General features: G+C 50.9%; 2 protein-coding genes across 7 annotated transcripts in view; one reads left to right on the forward strand and one right to left on the reverse strand.

The window, feature by feature from the left end:
• Positions 1 to 18,447, forward strand: part of CDON (cell adhesion associated, oncogene regulated) — a 91,651-nt gene extending 73,204 nt beyond the window's left edge. For both annotated transcript variants that reach the window (XM_077249531.1, XM_077249530.1), the window contains 14 exons: positions 1,981 to 2,250; positions 3,543 to 3,899; positions 5,200 to 5,432; positions 5,524 to 5,698; positions 6,635 to 6,739; positions 8,484 to 8,684; positions 8,767 to 8,948; positions 9,022 to 9,127; positions 9,226 to 9,348; positions 10,277 to 10,501; positions 11,045 to 11,316; positions 11,410 to 11,489; positions 13,917 to 14,158; positions 16,359 to 18,447. In XM_077249531.1, coding sequence (XP_077105646.1) covers positions 1,981 to 2,250; positions 3,543 to 3,899; positions 5,200 to 5,432; positions 5,524 to 5,698; positions 6,635 to 6,739; positions 8,484 to 8,684; positions 8,767 to 8,948; positions 9,022 to 9,127; positions 9,226 to 9,348; positions 10,277 to 10,501; positions 11,045 to 11,316; positions 11,410 to 11,489; positions 13,917 to 14,158; positions 16,359 to 16,498 — 2,711 coding nt within the window. In that variant the 3' untranslated portion in view covers positions 16,499 to 18,447. The remainder of the gene's footprint in view (positions 1 to 1,980; positions 2,251 to 3,542; positions 3,900 to 5,199; positions 5,433 to 5,523; positions 5,699 to 6,634; positions 6,740 to 8,483; positions 8,685 to 8,766; positions 8,949 to 9,021; positions 9,128 to 9,225; positions 9,349 to 10,276; positions 10,502 to 11,044; positions 11,317 to 11,409; positions 11,490 to 13,916; positions 14,159 to 16,358) is intronic.
• A 606-nt stretch (positions 18,448 to 19,053) lies between these two features.
• Positions 19,054 to 21,240, reverse strand: part of VSIG10L2 (V-set and immunoglobulin domain containing 10 like 2) — a 221,818-nt gene continuing 219,631 nt past the window's right edge. For all 5 annotated transcript variants that reach the window (XM_077249535.1, XM_077249537.1, XM_077249532.1 and 2 more), the window contains one exon: positions 19,054 to 20,048. In XM_077249535.1, coding sequence (XP_077105650.1) covers positions 19,948 to 20,048 — 101 coding nt within the window. In that variant the 3' untranslated portion in view covers positions 19,054 to 19,947. The remainder of the gene's footprint in view (positions 20,049 to 21,240) is intronic.

The raw sequence follows: 21,240 nt of genomic DNA on the forward strand, positions 1-21,240 counted from the left end.
TTAATTATCACCTCTTTGATTTGAGGACCCCCCGATCATGGAGCTTACGGGACCCCTGTAGGAGCGGTTTTATTGACTATTTTATGTATTTTATTTATTTGGGGACATTTTCTTCTCGCTTTATGTATTTTTCTGTTGCTGTCTGAACGCTGCAATTATCTGGATTTATTTCCCAGCTTATGTAATAGACGCGCTCATTATTTTGGCACGGGTGCCGATGCCGCTCACATCCTTGCTGGCACGTTCCCGTTGCCACCACAACAAGCTCTCGATTATGTGAGACAAGGTGTCTGGGTGATGGACAGGCGCATGGTGGGTGCAGTTGGCACTATGTCTGCGGGCCGAGTCCAGCACTAATCGGGGAGATTTACACTAGCTCCTGATCACGTCCATTACCGCCGCCCCTCCCCCCACCAGTCTCGGGGCACAGATCTATGGTCGCCTCTGCGTGTCCCAGCCGAGGACCCTCGCACAATGCAGGACGTGTCACCTCCAGATGTGGCGGCGCACACCACCGCTCCCCTGCTCCTCTTGGCACCGGAGTCGTTTTCTTCCATCTGTGCCAGTTCCATATTTATTATGTGATTTTATGTTCGTTGTCCCCGTTCCAGTCGTTGCGGCAATAAAACGCCGCTCGGAATGAAGTTTTCGGCTCATAGGAAAATATTTGGAAATTTACGTTTTATTGAAAATCCTTTGTTTATAGAACTTTTTCCTCCTTTTCTGGTTCATCGAGTGTAACGATCGCTAATCCAGAATTCCCGCTGATCGTGTAGATAGCGAGAACGGTCCAAACAGTGCACAGGCTGGGTGTGTCCATCAGCGGGGACTGGAGATGTTCACCATTATTGGGGTCTTCAGCGCCAATGCTTATGCAGTGGAGGCTTCTGTGAAACTCCACCCACTTGTCATTTTTCTTTCTGCTGGACTGGATCGTAGTAATGACCTCAGCGTGTGATTGCTACATTGTATCACAGTGATCTGTGGTCAGGTACTCTCAGCAGCACGGGCAATGAGTAAATGACTACTATACGAAAAATAAAATCTGTAGAAAAAAGTAAGTGAACCCAGTGCACGATACTCCCTCTCACATGCCGGCTCTGGCCTACAAGGCTTGTGACACCTGTTTCTTTTTTTTTGGGAAGGCTCGTGACTTTTATAGAGGAGACAGCTGTGGCTGCCCCATGGGTGTATGTGCTGCCATGCGCTGCCCCTCTGTGAGCAGCTCCAATGCACCCATAGTGATTTATTGATTAACCCTTCATATAACCACAGTTAGACATAGATGGGGGGACTAGTTTAGGGGGAACTACAAAATAAAACAAAGAGCTGACAAAGGGTATAGTCACCATAGAGACGCTTGTACTGCTGCTACTTATGGGGCCAATGACTTCACCAGGGGCCCTACTACTCTGGGATGGAGAGCTGTAGGGGCAGAGGACTCTTTTAAATGTGGGGCCCCTGTACGACAGATGGGATTACCACTATATGATGTCCTATTGCATTGATGGGCTTAACACCACACATTAACTGCTTTCCTGAGGTCAATTTTAGGGGCTCAAATGGCCATCCCCGCCCAGGAAGAGATTGCCTCCTCGGGGGCAGGACTGTAAAGTCACATGACCACATTGGGCTGTTTTGAATGGCTGAGAGGGTTCCCAGGAGGGCTGTTATAGAGCCCTCAGGTGCTGTAATTACTGTGCAGCTGTAAGATGTCATCAATGTAAAGGGTTTATGTTCCTTTATCCAGATCCCATGGGATTTCGTAGCAATTTAGTCATTAAGTTGTGAGCCACGCGGTGAATGGACACATGACCGTGGAATTGCTGCAGTGTTTCATGGTGATTCGTCATGGTAATGCTCAGCCGTGGTTTCTGAGGAATCGCTTTCCCTTTAAGATGCCGTTTTTCTCCAAGTCAATACTTATGTTTTATTATTATAGGATTATTTTTTACATTTGTCCTTTTTTATTCCTTGCAGAGGTCCCATCTATTTCGCACCCCCCTGAGGACCAGTCTGTGCTTCTGGGTGCAGATGTCACTTTTACCTGTGAGTGGCGAGGTAGCCCACTTCCTACCGTCACCTGGCTGCACAACTCCAAGGCGCTGCATCCGTCCTCGCGCCTCCGCCCATCGGGGAGCAAACTCCATGTTACAGGCGTAATGGCGGAGGATTCTGGGATGTATCAGTGCATGGCAGATAACGGCGTAGGGGCGGCACAGGCGGCAGCAAGACTCCGAGTACAATCAGGTGGGTGAAGATAATAGCACTGATGAGTATTGCACCGAACCGAGTTTTCAGACGTCTTAAAGGGGAAGTTTTGTCTCCTTTGCAAATTACAGATTAGGTTTGCGCTGCCCCGCTCTGAGAGATGCCGCCATCTAATGCTAGTGGCATCCCCGTTGAGAGATGGCGCCATCTAATGCCAGTGGCATCCCCGCTCTGAGAGATGCCGCCATCTAATGCCAGTGGCATCCCCGCTCTGAGAGATGCCGCCATCTGATGCCAGTGGCATCCCCGCTCTGAGAGATGCCGCCATCTGATGCCAGTGGCATCCCCGCTCTGAGAGATGCCGCAATCTGATGCTAGTGGTATCCCCGCTCTGAGAGATGCCGCCATCTGATGCCAGTGGCATCCCCGCTCTGAGAGATGCCGCAATCTGATGCTAGAGTCATTTCTAGTCTTTCTTCCATTCCATATACAGCAATACAAGAGCGCCACCTGCTGTCCGATCTGAGTCTTGCATCAATACTTGGCAAACAGTGAGAAGCCGATTGTAGCAAGTGGGAGGAGGCAGGATTCCCACTTTTTGCTTTTTTCTGATAGAAATCTTTACTAGAACAATTAGTGAGATTATTGACCTTTTTTACTCTGGACTGTCTCCAGTTATAACAATCTGGAAATTATGAGAAAAAGGGACAAATTCACGAACATGTCCCTGCAAAGTGACAAAATCCTGGAAGTGTAACTACACTTTTTTTGATACATTGTAGCCCCTCCAATGTACTGATTAGGGGGATCCGGGGACCCTCACAGACTGCACAAACCTCCGGGCAGAAGTGCTCAGTGAGTGCACACTTTCTATGTGTGAGGACACCGATCATCTGAGCTCTTGTGTCTTGGGGACTGAGTGATTATCGCTCCTGATTTGCCAATAGTCTGTACATCTAGAGGTTTTCTATTCTGGCTCCTGGGAAAGCAGGGTGGTGGCAGCGTCAGTCCCGTCGTGAGAGTGTCAGTCCCGTGATGGGAGCGTGGGTCCCGTGGTGGGAGCGTGGGTCCCGTGGTGGAGCGTCGGTCTCGTGGTGGCAGCGTCGGTCCCGTGGTGGCAGCGTTGGTGCCATGGTGGAAGCGTCGGTCCCGTGGTGGCAGCGTCGTTCCCGTGCTGGCAGCGTCGGTGCCATGGTGGAAGCGTCGGTCCCGTGGTGGGAGCGTCGGTCCCGTGGTGGAAGCGTCGGTCCCGTGGTGGCAGCGTCGGTCCCGTGGTGGCAGCGTTGGTTCTTGTTTTGCATCCTGTAGAGTAATTATTTAATTCCTTCCAGAATCCGGCTCCAGACCCTCCATTGTGTCGCCCCCTACAAGTCTGAGCGTTGTGAATGGAGAGTGGGTGACTCTGACCTGCAACGCCACCGGTCAGCCCACACCCGTCATCCGCTGGTTTGATGGCAACGGACCCATCAGTAGTCACCCATTCCATATCCTGCGTCCTAAACCGCGCAAGTCATCGCAGTCCAAGGCGGCAGGCAGCGGCGGCCCGGACCCCCTCCTTGTGGTCATGTCTCAGGCGGGGTCCAGCTCCTTGCACATCCCTGCAGTCCGGGGGCAGCACGCTGGCAGATACGTCTGCGAGGCCTCTAATCAGTTTGGATGGACCCGAGCAGAAGCCACGCTGACCGTCGGTAAGTTCTGTACCATAAATTGTGATTTCTTCTCCAAACATCTAATAAAATGATAAAAGCTTCGTAGCATCAATGTGATGGCACGGGTCCAACATGTAACTCGCCATCAGATATCGCACGATGCTCCATAGGGAACAGAAACAGCCTGGACTGGGCTTTGGGGCCCATTGGGGTAATGACTGGTCCCTGCGTTACTGTGGGGCTTGGTCAGAGCCATATTTCGCCCCCTACTGGCCATTGTCTTGCATTGCGCTCGTATAACAATATCTGACATCTTTTATTCTTGAGCCTCTTGCGGTCTCATGTGTCAGGTTTTGCTCTCTGGGGGGCGGTAATATTCTGAGCCCTTCATGTACGGCCCCCGCCTGGTCCGGCCATCTCATACTGGAGCCTCTGTTTGCTGATGGTATTTTCACGGCCTCGCAGGCAGCCAATGCTGGAGCCGATTATCAGCAGTTTCCGTCTGCAAAGGTGATTCATTCCGCTCGCCTTGTATGTGTGCAGCCTGTGTACGGGGGACAAATCGCAGGTGTGTCCCCCCGTGTCCCTCAGTTGTCCCTCCATTATAGCTGCTCCCTGGAAAGCTGGGTTCCTGGATGGAAGGTTGCCATTACACCGGCACTGTCCAGCTTTTCAGACTTCGGAAGGTCACATCTACCTAATCCTGCAGCAATAAATCCCTGGCCTCCATCCATCACCGGGCAGATTTGCCTCTCAGGGCTCTGGGACAGCTGGATAACAACCTATATGGCTGCCATTACAGGTCCTGTTAAGACTGCCACCCAACTGTTCCAGACTTGTGGCCAATCTGCTTAGTTATGGGATTATTTATCCCTCTGCTCCCTCGTATCGGTCAGATTTGCCTTTCAGGACTCTTGGACAGTTGGATGACAATCAATATGGCTGATGTTACAGCTTCCAGGTAAGATTGCCACCTAACTTTTCCAAACTTCTACTTAGTTGGGAAATTGTTGCTGTTATTGCAGAGAAGGGCACCCAACTTATCAAAACTCCTGAATGGCCGACCTGCCTGGTGACATTATGACCTGTTCTCTGATAAATCAATTGTACATTTGCCGTTATGGACACTGGGGCGTCTGGGTGATAACCAAAGTGACCACATTAATGCCATCCAGCTTTCCTAGACTCCTGAAGGGCAGAACTGCTTGGTTATGTAGTCTGCTGTAATTGCCACTATATTGGTGATCACCCCGCTGTCCGAGGGTCCGGATAGTTTGGGGCGCACATTGACTCATGCAGTTAATCAGAAGTATTTGAATTGTTGCATTTAATCCCTTAGTTCCCTATGAGATGAGCACGATACGTTTGGATGTGGCCCCCAGGACTACTGAAGACCCCGTCCTTGCCAGCGCTGCCCCCACAGACAAGCCTGTCAATGCCACCATGTTACCGGAGGCTCCCATCATCCTCAGCCCCCCACAGGCCACCAAGCCTGACATGTATTTCCTGGTGTGGCGATCAGGACGGGATGGCGGCCTACCGATCAATGCCTACTTCGTGCGCTATCGGAAGGTGAGCGCCATCATGTGCTGAAGTATGAGACGGAGCAGGATGCCCCGAGGCGCGCTCCTACAGGTTACTAAATCATCTCTCACCTCCGTAGCTGGATGATGATGGAAATGTGGTGGGATCCTGGAATTCTATACGAGTCCCAGCCAGCGAGAACGAGTTCCACCTCACAGAACTGGAGCCTGTCAGCCTATATGAGGTGCTGATGGTGGCCAGGAACGCAGCGGGCGAGGGGCAACCCGCCATGCTCACATTCCGAACCAGCAAAGGTGAGCCATGACCTGTACTGATCCTGCGTTACATACTGTATTATACCGCAAAGCTGCACTCACTATTCTGCTGGTGCAGTCACTGTGTACATACATTACTGATCCTGAGTTACATCCTGTATTATCCCCCAGAGCTGCACTCACTATTCTGCTGGTGCAGTCACTGTGTACATACATTACATTACTTATCCTGAGTTACCTCCTGTATTATACTCCAGAGCCGCACTCACTATTCTGCTGGTGCAGTCACTGTGTTCATACATTACTGATCCTGAGTTACATCCTGTATTATACCCCAGAGCAGCACTCACTATTCTGCTGGTGCAGTCACTGTGTACATGCATTACATTACTGATCCTGCGTTACATCCTGTATTATACTCCAGAGCTGCACTCACTATTCTGCTGGTGCAGTCACTGTGTTCATACATTACTGATCCTGAGTTACATCCTGTATTATACCCCAGAGCAGCACTCACTATTCTGCTGGTGCAGTCACTGTGTACATACATTACATTACTTATCCTGAGTTACCTCCTGTATTATACTCCAGAGCTGCACTCACTATTCTGCTGGTGCAGTCACAGTCACATTACATTACTGATCCTGAGTTACATCCTGTATTATTTGTCCTCAGAGCTGCACTCACTAGTCTGCTGACTTGAAATCTCCCACATCCCCTGGTTGCTCGGTGGCAGCGCAGAGCTTAGTCTGGTGATTTCTAGTTTGGGAATGACTATTGTCTACCAGACATTGTGCAGCTGATGTAGGAAATCTAACTGTCCTCCATTATAGCAGCTTTTAGTTGGTGTGTGCTCACAAGCTTGCTGACTATTTCCCATATGGCCCGGCTGTATTGTGTGCGCCTGGCCACTCATCAGCACATGTAATATTTTGCAGCACAACCTGATGTCAGATTGTTCTTTACTTTGCACAGAGAAGAGCTCGTCCTCCAAGAACACCCTGGCTCCTTCCCCTCCGGTCGGAAGACACAAGCAAGTCATTTCACCGGTGCAGAAGGACTCTGTTCGGCACAGCAGTGGTGAGTCGTCCACGGTGATATCTCGAAGTCAGTGAGGCTGCATTCACCTGTGCCGCAGTCCGACGCTTCTGGTTCTAAAATGGCTGATAACAGAGAACAATACACAGTGGTCACCTGTATATGTATGACGGTGCCATTCAGATGTGTTAACCCTTCACAGAAATGCTCAGGATGGCAATGGCGCTTTTTTTTCTGATGTGTAATATTTCTTGTTTCTCTTTCCTCTCCTCACTAATCTTCTCTTTGTTTCCTGCATTCTTTGTCCAAAGGGGATTGTGTTGTGTAAGTATCTAGTGTGCCAGCCGAGAAGACCACCACGTCCATCCCCTCCCCAGTCACTAACACTATACTGTGCTACATTCAACTCATCTCTGTGACCCAGATCATTGTTTCATCCATGTGTTATTGCGCACCCCTGGTACTTGGGGAACTGAGGATTCATGTAGTTATTACTTTATTATTTGTAAAAAAGAAACAGAAGTAGCTGGGTTTATACATCAATACGTCAGGAGGGATGGCGTTACCTGTGTTACAACCTAAGGAAAAGGCTGGTATAAGACTGGGGTGCTAGGACTGGAGTAGGGCAGGAACACAACAGAGGTAGGACATGTAGAGCATTGGCTGGTTGTGCAGGAGATGCAGCAGTCGCAGGCAGTGCAGGAGATGCAGCAGTCGGAGGCAGTGCAGGAGATGCAGCCAGGGTTGCTGACAGTGCAGGGGATGTAGCAGTGTTGCGGGCAGTGCAGGGGATGCAGCAGTTGCGGGCAGTGCAGGAGATGTAGCAGTGTTGCGGGCAGTGCAGGGGATGTAGCAGTGTTGCGGGCAGTGCAGGAGATGCATCAGGCCAAGGGCAGTGCAGTAAACGCATCAGGCTGAGAGCAGTGCAGGAGAAATGTCAAGGTCGCGGGCAGTGCAGGAGACACGTCAGGGTCACGGGCAGTGCAGGGGAAGGTGCAGAGCCGCGTGCAGTGCCAGGGACGCACCAGGGTTGCGAGCTGTGCAGGGAATGCAGCGGGGCTGTTGGCAATGCCGGGCATGCAGCAGGGCAGTGCAGAGGATGCATCAGGGCTGCTGGAAGTGCTGGGGGTGCAGCAGGGCCGTGGCAGTTCAGGGGGTGCAGCACGGCCACTGGCAGTGCAAGACATGCGTCAGGGTCGCGGGCACACAGGATGCAGCAGGGTTGTGGGCAGTGCAGGAGACGCGTCAGGTTCGCGGGCAGTGCAGGGGATGTAGCAGAGCCGCGCGCAGTGCAAGGGATGCAGCAGGGCTGCAGGCAGCGTCGCGGACGCAGCAGGGCAGTGCAGGGGATGCAGCAGGGCTGATGGCAGTGCAGAGGATGCAGCAGGGCCGCTGGCAGTTCAGGGCGTGCAGCAGAGCCACTGGCAGTGCAAGACATGCATCAGGGTAGCTGGCAGTGCAGGAGATGCAGCAGGGTCGCGGGCAGTGCAGGAGATGCAGCAGGGTCGCGGGCAGTGCAGGAGATGCAGCAGGGTCGCGGGCAGTGCAGGAGATGCAGCAGAGATGCGGGCAGTGCAGGGGATGCAGCAGAGCCACTGACAGTGCAGGGGATGCAGCAGGGCCTCGGGCAGTGCTGGGGATGCAGCAGGGCCTTGGGCAGTGCTGGCTGTACAGCAGAGATAGGTGTGGAGCTGTCCAGTGCCGCAGAGTCATCGGTAATGTTCATGTTTTACCCTTTTGTTCTGCATTCACAGTTCTAAATTGCATTTACTTTCCCCACTTTTAGTTCCTGAAGCCCCCGACCGTCCCACCATCTCCACTGCATCAGAGACCTCCGTCTATGTGACGTGGATTCCAAGAGCGAACGGCGGCTCCCCAATAACGTCCTTTAAAGTGGAGTATAGGAAAACTGGGAAGGCCTGGATGATGGCTGCAGAGAACATCCCTCCGTCTATGCTGTCCGTGGAGGTGTCTGCCCTGGAGCCAGGTATGATGGGAGCTGCCTGTAGCTGTGGCTGGCCACTGGACGGGTGTTGTAACCTGCTGGACATAATTACTCCACTTTACAGGTGCAGTGTATAAATTCCGAGTTATCGCCATTAATACATATGGGGAGAGCCGGCACAGTACAGTGTCCCGACCGTATCAAGTGGCCGGATACAGCAGCCGCCTCCCCAACCCCCTGATCGTCGGTCCTCGTATTGACCACACGGAGGCGGTGACTGACTCTGAGATCCTGCTGAAGTGGACGGTGAGCGACCCTCTGCCTCCTCTTCGCGCTCCTTATATTTGGGGTGACTTACAGCTTTCTTCTACTTTTCCAGTACATTCCGGCAAACAACAACAACACCCCGATCCAAGGCTTCTACATCTACTACCGGCCCACGGACAGCGACAATGACAGCGACTACAAGAGGGACATGGTGGAAGGTGAGTGCCAGGGGGACAGAGGCCTGGGGGGCTGACAGTCCCCTGGTGAATGCAGCAGATGAGGAAGAAACCAGAAATCTGATTAAGTCTAATTACAGGAACCAAAAAGCAGCATCAGATCAGTCACCTGCAGCCGGAGACCTCGTATGACATCAAGATGCAGTGCTTCAACGAGAGGGGAGCGAGCGACTACAGCAACGTGATGATCTGCGAGACCAAAGGTGAGCGGGCAGTGGCCGAGGTGGGAAACGAAAAGGGCCCTGTCATCGAGACAGGAAACGGCAGGGCCCCCCCCCCCCGGTCATCGAGAACAAGGAGGGAAACGGCAGGGTTCCCCCTGGTCATCGAGATAGGAAATGGCAGGGCTCCCCCTGGTCAGAGACCGAGGTGGGAAACGGCAGGGCCCCCCCTGGTCATCGAGACTGAGGAGGGAAACGGCAGGGCCCCCCCGGTCATCGAGACCGAGGAGGGAAAAGGCAGGGCCCCCAGTCATCGAGACCGAGGAGAGAAACGACAGGGCCCCTGGTCAAGGCCAAGGAGGGAAACGGCAGGGCACACCGGTCATCGAGACCGAGGAGCGAAATGGAGGGCCGCTAGTCATCGAGATTGAAGCGGGAAATGGCAGGGCCTCCAGTCATCGAGACCAAGGAGGGAAACGGCAGGGCCCCCCTGTCATCGAGGCCAAGGAGGGAAACGGCAGGGCCCCCCCGGTCATCGAGACCTATTAGGGAAACGGCATGGCCTCGGTCATCGAGACGGGAAACGGCAGGGCCCCAGTCATTGAGACCAAGGCTTTACACCCCCCGTTTAGACAAATACTGCTGAAAAAATCATTAAGAGGCGCATGCTGCCCCCAGAAATGATTCTACAAGCACGGAGTGGGCTACCCGTGTAAGCGGCTAAGCTCTGCTCACTTTTTAAGAAGATGGTGGAGCTGCCCGGAACAAGCGTAAGAAAACCCACAAAATTGTAAAAAATGTGCGAAATTTCAGTTTTATGTCCGAATTCTGGTGAAAACTGATAAATTGGCCTCTAGCTCTGACACACCGATACTATGGGTGCGGGGAAAGGATGCCGGCACACTGGGGTGCGGGGTAAGGACGCCGGCACTCGGGGTGCACACTAATGTATAACCGCATCACATTACAGCCCGCAGGAGTCCTGGAGCCTCGGAGTACCCGATGCTGCAGCTCAGCACTCCTTCCACCATAGAGCGAGGAGGGCAGGGAAGCTCCAGCTCATCCAGCACACTGGCGCGGAGCGGCGACATGCTCTATGTGATCGTGGGCTGTGTGTTAGGCGGGATGGTTCTGATCCTGATGACCTTCATCGCTATATGTCTCCTGAAGCATCGGCAGCAGAGTCTCCTGCACAGTAAGTTCTTCTAAAGCCACAAGCAGAACTTCTATTAGCTATGAGCAGAAATAATGGAGGAAAGTGACTGTACAGAGAATTAACAGGACACCGCCCAGACTACAGATTAGCTCCGTGCAGAATAAGAAGGAAATGGAGGCAGAATTTAGCTAAAAAGATGCAGAATAGTGAGTGCAGCTCTGGAGTATAATACAAGATCTAACTCCTCATCAGTAATGGAATTATGTACTCAGTGACTGCACCAGCAGAATAGTGAGTTAAGCTCTGGAGTATAATGCAGGATGTAACTCAGGATCAGTAATGTAATGTATTTACACCGTGACTGCACCAGCAGAATAGTGAGTGCAGCTCTGGGGTATAATACAGGATGTAACTCAGGATCAGTAATGTAATGTATGTACACAGTGACTGCACCAGCAGAATAGTGAGTGCAGCTCGGGAGTATAATACATGATATAATTTGATTATTACATATGAACATGTAAACTGTGATCTAGATGATATCAGAGACTTATTTGTCCATGTTGGACTTTCTTTCTGCAGAGTTCGAGCCTCCTGGTTATCTCTATCAAGGGTCAGATCTGAATGGACAGATGATTGAATATACCACTTTACCAGGAACAAGTCTCATCAATGGGAACGTTCATGGGGGATATATGGGAAATGGGAGCCTCACCAATGGCTGCCCCCACAGGCATCACAGCGTACATAATGGAGTAAACGGCATCCTAAATGGAGAATTATATACGACCTGTCCTAATTCTCTTAAGGGAACGTGTCCGGTGTATGAACACTTACCACACAGCATCTCCAATGTACGTCCACTGTAATAATGAGAACCAGTGTATTATAGAGAGCTCCATATCTGATCATACAGTACATGACGTCGGGGATGTTTTGTATTCCAGGGCGGTGTGCTTTATTCGCCTGTACCCCAGACAGACCCGTCCGAGTGCCGAAACTGCAGAAACTGCTGCAACAATAACCGGTCAGTAACGGAGGCAGCCACATGTTCCTTCTCTGTCTTGTTGCCTTCCTGGCCAGTGCACTACGATGATCACTAGCGGCTCACTACGTTCCTAGCAGTGCCCTCTCCTCCACCCTGTGGCACTTGTTTCTTGGTTGACATTCTGATCCCTTGCTTGCAAGCTGGAATTGACTCTTGCTCTTGTTGGGTTGAGTTTGGACTCGGGGGGGGGGGGGGGGTGTTATAGCACTGCATTGTGCTATTGTGTTATAGCACTGCATTGTGCCAGGGTTGAGGACTTAGGACTGGAGTCGATCGGTCTGGAGACGATCGTAGGTTTGCCCAACATGGAGGGCTAGGACCAGGGCCAGACTGGGACTAAAATTCAGCCCTGGCATTTGAAGTCGCACAGGCCCACTTGTCACATGGTGACTGTATAATATCTTTGTACACTTATAGGCTACAAGAAGTGAGGGGAGTGTAACACGACTATATAACATATAATTACAGCTGTATCCAGCATTACAGCTCAGCCCCCATAGAATGTAATACAGCACAGCCCCCATAGAATGTAATACAGCCAGCCCCCATAGACTATAATACAGTACAGCCCCATAGAATGTAATGCTGCACAGCCCCCATAGAATGTAATGCAGCACAGCCCCCATAGAATGTAATGCTGCACAGCCCCCATAGAATGTAATGCTGCACAGCCCCCATAGAATATAATGCAGCACAGGCCCATAGAATATAATGCAGCACAGGCCCATAGAATGGAATGCAGCACAGGCCCATAGAATACAATGCAGCACAGGCCCACAGAATACAATGCAGCACAGGACCATAGAATATAATGCAGGACAGGCCCATAGAATGGAATGCAGCACAGCCCCATAGAATATAATGCAGCACAGGCCCATAGAATACAATGCAGCACAGGCCCATAGAATATAATGCAGCAGAGGCCCATAGAATGGAATGCAGCACAACCCCCCCCCCCCCCCAATAGCTCCACAATCCAGTCATCACTCATTGATTAAAAAAAAACACTCTACTCACCTTTCCTCCTGCCCCGCGCTGCTCTGGCTCTGGTCTCAGCAGTCGCAGTCTGCCCGCCCGGTCACACAGCAGGTGCGCGATGATATGACGTCATCGCGCACCCGCAGTGTCAGCGGCAGGCAGAGCAGGGAATGATGGGAGAGGAAGCGTCAGCAGACGCTCTCTCCTCCATCATTGCATTCAACTGTACCGGTGTCTATGACGCCGGTATAGTTGAATGCGGGGCCGGGAGTGCGCCGACAGCGGGGAGAGTGTGCCGACAGCGGCACACTCGAGCGGCCCACTACTGCCACCGGCCCTTCTGGCATTTGCCAGAACTGCCCGATGGCCAGTCCGGCCCTGGCTAGGACTATTGTGTTGCTCAGCTTAGGGGGGGTTAGATTGGCCTTGAAACTTGAGCTGGGATTATTCATTGCTCGGGGGTTGTAACTAAAGGCCCCGTCTCACACAGCGACGCTGCAGCGATACAGACAACGATGCTGATCGCTGCAGCGTCGCTGTTTTGTCGCTGTGTGGTCGCTGGGGAGCTGTCACACAGACAGCTCTCTCCAGCGACCAACGATCAGGGGAACGACTTCGGCATCGTTGAAACTGTCTTCAACGATGCCGAAGTCCCCCTGCAGCACCCGGGTAACCAGGGTAAACATCGGGTTACTAAGCGCAGGGCCGCGCTTAGTAACCCGATGTTTACCCTGGTTACCAAAAAAACCAAACAGTACATACTCGCCTTTCGGTGTCCCTTGCCGTCTGCTTCCTGCTCTGACTGAGCCGCCGTACAGTGAGAGCAGAGCGCAGCGGTGACGTCACTGCTGTGATCTGCTCTCACTTTCCGGCCGGCAGTCAGAGCAGGAAGCAGACGCCGGGGGACCTGACGGACATCAGATGGTAAGTATGTACTGTTTGTTTCTTTTTACATTTACGCTGGTAACCAGGGTAAACATCGGGTTACTAAGCGCGGCCCTGCGCTTAGTAACCCGATGTTTACCCTGGTTACCAGTGAAGACATCGCTGGATCGGTGTCACACACACCGATTCAGCGATGTCAGCGGGACCTCAACGACCAAAAAAAGGTCCAGGCCATTCTGACACGACCAGCGATCTCGCAGCAGGGGCCTGATCGCTGGTACGTGTCACACATAGCGAGATCGCTACTGAGGTCGCTGTTGCGTCACAAAACTAGTGACTCAGCAGCGATCTCGCTAGCGATCTCGCTATGTGAGACGGGGCCTTAAGTTTGGAATCTGGGGTTGATGATCACCCATGTTGTTTTCAGATGCAGAACAGGCCAGACAAGCTTGGTTGACACCCTGATGATCGATCTTGAGAGCTCTCTGCCCTTTGTTATGGCTGCCTCATGACTACATTATATGATTTCTTCTTTTCTTTCAGGTGTTTTAATAAAATCAATGACTCTTACAACAGCAATGGCGCAGCCAGGGCTCCGTACCAAGAGGAGACCCAAGAAACCAAACCACTTGGTCCTGCATCAGCGCCCATGAACTTGTCATCCTCCGACGAATCTGAATATTCACCAGAAGTAGAGGTGGATGTGAAAGAGAAGGATGTACAGGCCCCGGCCCGACACCCTCCCCAGGACGGGACGCCAGAGATGAAAGCCGCCAATCCTGAAGGTGAGGGCACTAATGGCGCCAAGTGGTGTCTGTGTCTGGTTTGGCCATTGAGAATTTACAGTTCTATGGATTAAGGGAAGGTCACAGTTATATGTAGAATGTAAAGAGCCAAGTGTGACCAGAGGTCTCCTGGTCGGGCACAAGACTGTGAGGCCATGTGCACACGTTCAGTATTTTTCGTGTTTTTTTCTCGTTTTTTCGCTATAAAACCGTGATAAAAACGCGAAAAAAACGCTAACATATGCCTCCCATTATTTTCAGGGTATTCCGCATTTTTTGTGCAACTGTTGCATTTTTTTCCGCGAAAAAATCGCATCGCGGAAAAAAAAGCAACATGTTCATTAAATTTGCGGAATTGCGGGGTTCCGCACACCTAGGAATGCATTGATCTGCTTACTTCCCGCACGGGGCTGTTCACACCATGCGGGAAGTAAGCAGATTATGTGCGGTTGGTACCCAGGATGGAGGAGACTCTCCTCCACGGACTCGGCACCATATAATTGGTAAAAAAAAAAAGAATTAAAATACAAAATAGTGATATACTCACCTTCGATGGCCCCCGCAGTCTTTCCGCCTCTCAGGTGCATGCTGCCGCTTCGGTTCCTATAGCTGGTGTGTGGTGAAGGACCTGCAATGACGTCGTGGTCTTGTGATTGGTCGCGAGACCGGTCATGTGACCGCTCACGTGACCGCGACGTCATCGAAGGTCCTGCACACACACATCATCTATAGGAACGGACGCCGCTGTGGAGATCGGCTGCCTGAAGGTGAGTATAACCATTTTTTTTATTTTTTTTTATTACTTTTAAACATTCTATCTTTTACTATAGATGCTGCATAGGCTGCATCTATAGTAAAAAGTTGGTCACACTTGTCAAACATTATGTTTGACAAGTGTGACCAACCTGTCAGTCAGTTTTCCAAGCGATGCTACAGATCGCTTGGAAAACTTTAGCATTCTGCAAGCTAATTTCGCTTGCAAAATGCTAAAAAAAACGCGAAAAAAAACCGGGAAAAAAACGCAAAAAAAAATATGCGGATTTCTTGCAGAAAATTTCCGGTTTTCTTCAGGAAATTTCTACAAGAAATCCTGACGTGTGCACATACCCTGAGGGACATGCTGATAAAGAGGAGCAAAGATCTTAGGATTAGGCAGCCGATGAAGAAGACTACAGGTTGCAGAGACATAATCATGGAGTAGAGAAGATGCAGAGAATACAAAAACTCACGTCTGGGCAGAGAAGGCGGCGTTGACCACAGAGGACACCAGAGTGATGTTCTGTAGATAAGGGTATAGCTTCAAATTGGGATGGTTACAGGGATTGTTCACTACTCAGAAAACCCCTTCTTAAAGGCTTAAGAAGAAGGGGTGGACATGAGAGAGTATAGAGGATGGAGTATGGATGAGGACATGGTGAAGGATAGAGAATGAGGGAGAGTAACAGAGGACGAAGAAGGACGTGGGAGAATAATAGAGGCTGGAGGAGGATAGATGATGATATGGCAGAGTACTAGAGGATGGAGGACAATGAGGCTACGGGAGAGTAGTAGTGGTTTGCGGGTAGAAGATGAGGATATGGGGAAGTAATAGAGGCTGGAGGAGGATGAGGACATGGGAGAGTTATGGAGGAAGATGTGGTGGAGGATAGAAGATGAGGATAAGGGAGAGTAATAGAGGATGGAGGATGACAAGGACAAGGTGGAGGATAGAAGATGAGGATATGGGAGGATACTACTCTCCCATGTCCTCCACAATGTCGTCCTCCTTCTCCATCATCTATTACTCCCCCATATCCTCGTCTTCTACCCACCAACCGCTACTACTTTCCGGTAGCCTTGTCTTCTCTCCTCCACCATGTCATAGTCGTCCTCCATTCTCTATTACTCTCCCACGTCCTCCTTCATCCTCTATCCTCCAGCACGTCGTCTATCCCGTTCCTGGTGGTGTAGTGGAGGATAGAAGACAAGGATGTGGGAGAGTAAGAGAGGATGGAGGAGGATGAGGACATTGTGGAGGATAGAAGATGAGGATACGGGAGAGTTGTAGAGGTTAGCGGATAGAAGACGAGAATATGGGGGAGTAATAGAGGAGGACGAGCACATGTTGGAGGATAGAAGACAAGGATACGGGAGAGTAGTGGAGGATGGAGGAGGACTTGGTTATGGCTGAATAAAAACCACACTTCCCTGACATTCTCAGGTGACGGTTGCTCCAGTATACGAGACGATGGCGGCTTCACATCACCGACTCCTATTGTTCTAAGTTCCTGTGATGAAAACCAGACTCGGACGTTAGATGGCTCCACCGGCCGCCAGCAGCTGCCGATAGCAGAAGCGTGAACCAGAGCCCAGGACTGCACTTTCCTCTTTACAGCAGCATCACACGACTGCGGACCACCCATTACAATGTAACGCAGTCGTGCTTTGGGCCCATGGGACAAGTACATCACCTGTGCTGACATTGTCCCACCTGTTCCCCGGGAACACACGAGATTCACTTATTTATATCCCGTGCCAATATGGCTGCTCTGCTCACTACAAAAGAAATGTCCTAAAAGCTGCGGCTGCATTGGTAGGACCCTGCATCGCGTTCCCGTGACGCACGCCAGGCCAGTACATGCACTGTATAGAAAGCATAGTCTGTGCTGCCATATACAGAAAACATGCCCCCTGGTGTCCTGTGGGAGAAATAATCCTGACTGACAGAACCAAATTGGACAAAGTACGTTTTGCATATGGCGTCCGATCTGTCCCATGACTTTTGGTACAACCAATCATGGCAGATAATGGCGGCTTAGAGTTGGTGTTAGCTGTGCAGGTGGCGCGGTGTCGTTACTTGGCCTGTAAATATAGTGGCCGGGGGCAGACGGGCGTGGATGGCAGAGAGAAGCACTTTAGTCCTGGCTCTGTCCGTGTTATATGTGATTAAATTATAAGATATTATTTAATATTACTTATGCACTAATTGACCGTTGTAATAATCAGTAACGACCTCGTCCTGTACAGTCGTGTTCACAGCCGACACTCTGCAATTATATTTTTTTTTAAAGCAAAATATTAGTCACCTCGATGTGGCGCAGTGACGGCCAGAGAAATGAGTTGTATATATGTTGTATCATTGTCGGCGTGATGTAATAACGCACCGCTGCTAATTATGATTAGTGATGGCCGCCATTGTGCTGAGGGATTTGTCTTTACTTCCCGGTGGGCCTCGTTGTGCGGCCTAATACCAAGCTCACCTATGAGGGGCAATGAGCGCACGGGTTGGCAGTAATATTGAGGCGATGGCTGCAAACTGTCGAGCAAACAGCTCCATGTATCTCAGCTTCCTGCATCGTGAGTGAGTCGCACCCTTAATTTCTAGTTCACTTAATATCTAAACATGGTGAATTTGGGGACCGTTCGTGCGCTGTTCGGCAGCTCCAGAGGCGATGTTCAGCCTCGGGCTGTATGTATCCTCTATCCCGGGATGGGGGTCCGTGCTCTTAGCTAATCGCTCCCCACATTACTGACACCAGTATGTCTCAGGCTGAGGAGGGCACGACTACCTTCCACGTATGGTCAGTGTTGCCCCCGTGTCCCTGATTATGATGGGGGTCCCGGCGTTTGTGGGAAAACGTGCAAAGATATCTACAGGGAGCCCAGACTGTATAGTGACCTGGCCCCTCAGAGGACCCCCTTCCAGCAGCGGGACGTTCTCCGTGCAGCTCCTATCCGGCTGCGGTGTAATTTATTATAATGGCGCTGTTCTAAGTGTCGCGTATTATTATTTATGTCAGGAGCGCGAGGCGTCTGGCAGATCGCTCATGGTTATTGGTATATAGAGGAGGGGTGGCAGATTGAGACGTTGGCCAAGACACGAGGGAGACGATGATTGTTTCACTGCATCTTATGTCACTTAGCACATATATAACTGGTCTGGGACTTGTAGTTCTCCAGATGACAATGTCATGTCCCATCCTCCATGTGCCCATAGTGCAGCACTTTCCAGGATTGCACGTTTGTGTCCGATCCCCCCGTACCTTGTACACACTCTGACATACATGATCCGTGGAGACCCCCCGGACCATGGGACCTCCGTTCACAACTTTCTGCCTTGTTCTTAGTTTTATTTTCTGCAAAGTATAAAGTGTTATTTCTTATCATAGAAAAAATTACTATTTTCCTACAAAGAAGCGGAATTATTCTGTAGCAGTTTGTACATAAGTGTTGTAGGATTTCGTGTTTCCGGTTTTAACTTTTTGTTATATTGTAATATAATATTAAAAAGACAGATGCCTAATATACAACACGATGTGTGGCGTGATCATTGATGGAGGTGTGAGAGCCGCCAACATGCTGGAAACCCCGGGAATACACTGCAGTAATGGCAGACATGAGCCATTCACTGGCAGCAAGCAGTGGTACACTGCAGAAATGGCAGACGTGAGCCATTTACTGGCAGCAAGCAGTGGTACACTGCAGTAATGGCAGACACGTGAGCCATTCACTGGCAGCAAGCAGTGGTGCTGAAAGCAAAGTATTGGAATGCTGCCGGACTCTGCATTCGGGCTCACGCAGGGAGAAGGTGCAGAAATCATGGGATCGTGCAGATAGACTGCGACTTTCTAATCTTTATGCATCAATAGTCTCTATTCCCAGGATCTCTGCTAGCTGTCAACAGAAAGATTTACTCTGTGGCTACCAGACTAGGACAAAGTGATCTTCCCCAGCTGGCCAGCGAGGGCCGGGGGACTTGTGAGCCTCGTGATTACAAACACCTCCATGACAGGCAGGGGTCTGTGATGTTGCGGGGGTCCTAGCCATCACAAGTGGTGCTCAGGATGCCAGTGTACGAGTACAGTGTACATTAAAACTAAGGCGCTGACGTCATCTTGGTTTTAAAAGGACTTTTCCAGTTTTATGTGCAAAGTTTTTATTGTGAACTATGTACAAAAAAAATCCCGAACGCACCCAGGTACGAGGCTGAATTCCATCAGATCCGAAATGTTAAAGGAATTTCTGATCATAAATAAGGTATTTTCAGAAAGCTGAAGTCTTGTGATGAGTGAACGTGCCCGATAAGGTGTTACCATGCTCTGGTGCTAACCAAGTGTTTTCGCCATGCTTGAATAATATGTTCGAGTCCCCGTGGCTGCTCGATAGCCACAACACATATAGGGATTGCCTAAGGCTACGTTCACATTTGCGTTGTGCGCCGCAGCGTCGGCGACGCAACGCACAACGCAAATGTGAACGCATGCACAACGCAGCGTTTTGTGACGCATGCGTCCTTTTTTTGCTTGATTTTGGACACACAAAAAATGCCCTGACGCGTGCGCCGCAGCGACGCATGCGTCACAAAACGCAAATGCAACGCATGTCCATGCGCCCCCATGTTAAATATAGGGGTGCATGACGCATGCGGCGACGCAGCGGCGCCCGACGCTGCGTCGCACAACGCTAATGTGAACGTAGCCTTACAGGCGTGGATTGCGGCTGTCGAAAAGCCTTGAGACATGCAGCCGCGGGGACTCGAACATATTATTCGAGCACGCCGAAGACACTCTGTTCATTAAAAAGAGCGTGTGCCAACTAAAGTAACTATTAATCTGAGTTCATACCTCCAACATTTAAGTCCCACAACAAATCCCCCAGCAACACCCAGATATGATGAAACACCACCCTTAATAAGCAATCTGAGCATATAAACCACGTCTGTAATGGTCCCTTGTGTGGTCGGGTTACTCATCCATGCGGCCCAGGATTTCTGCGGCGACATCCCTGCTCCTCCACGATGAGACCTTCCTCTAGGACGATGCCGTCACAGTGATGGTGACATTGACCGGCGGCTCCTCTGAGGTTGGAGACATCTGGGACAGGGGCACCTCCGAGTTACTGGGACCAGATGCTAATGGGGAAATAGGAAAAATAAAATAAAATCAGCAAATTCTCTGATATTTCCCACGTCTCTACCTCCTGTCTGGACTGAACATGCCAGGAAACCCCAGCAGTGACCTCCTCAGCCATTGCCATTCACTGTGTGCCCAGAGAAAGCGGCAGAGAATTGGTTTTTTTGTTTGCCTCCTGAAACCTTAGACTTTAATAAGACCAAACTCACACAAGCACTGAAATAATCGGGCCGATCAGACCGGGTTTACGAGTGGCTCGCTGCAATCATCCACATCGCGGACGGGTGTAGGAACGGCTCTGTGCAATCATACACATCAGACGGGTGTAGGAGCGGCTCAGTGCAATCATAAACATCGTGGACGGGTGTAGGAGTGGCTCGGTGCAATCATACACATCGCGGACGGGTGTAGGAACGTCTCAGTGCAATCATACATATCGGAGTGGTGTAAGAACGGCTCGGTGCAATCATACACATCGGACGGGTGTAGGAACGTCTCGGAACAATCATCCACATTGGACAGGTGTAGGAGCGGCTCTGTGAAATCATACACATCATACACATTGGACGGGTGTAAGAACGGCTCGGTGCAATCATACACCTCGCGGACGGGTGTAGGAATGGCTCTGTGCAATCATACACATCGCGGACGGGTATAGGAACGGCTCGGTGCAATCATACACATCGCGGACGGGTGTAGGAACGTCTCGGTGCAATCATACACATCGGACGGTGTAGGAACGACTCGGAGCAATCATCCACATTGGACGGGTGTAGGATCGGCTCAGTGCAATCATACACATCGTGGACGGGTGTAGGAGTGGCTCGGTGAAATCATACACATCGCGGACGGGTGTAGGAACGGCTCTGTGCAATCATACACATCAGACGGGTGTAGGAGCGGCTCAGTGCAATCATACACATCGTGGACGGGTGTAGGAGTGGCTCGGTGCAATCATACACATCGCGGACGGGTGTAGGAACGTCTCAGTGCAATCATACATATCGGAGTGGTGTAAGAACGGCTCGGTGCAATCATACACATCGGACGGGTGTAGGAACGTCTCGGAACAATCATCCACATTGGACAGGTGTAGGAGCGGCTCTGTGAAATCATACACATCGGACGGGTGTAGGAACGGCTCGGTGCAAATCATACACATCGCGGACGGGTGAAGGAACGTCTCGGTGC

Source organism: Ranitomeya variabilis, chromosome 4 (genome assembly GCF_051348905.1).
Source record: "Ranitomeya variabilis isolate aRanVar5 chromosome 4, aRanVar5.hap1, whole genome shotgun sequence".
NCBI lineage: Eukaryota > Metazoa > Chordata > Amphibia > Anura > Dendrobatidae > Ranitomeya > Ranitomeya variabilis.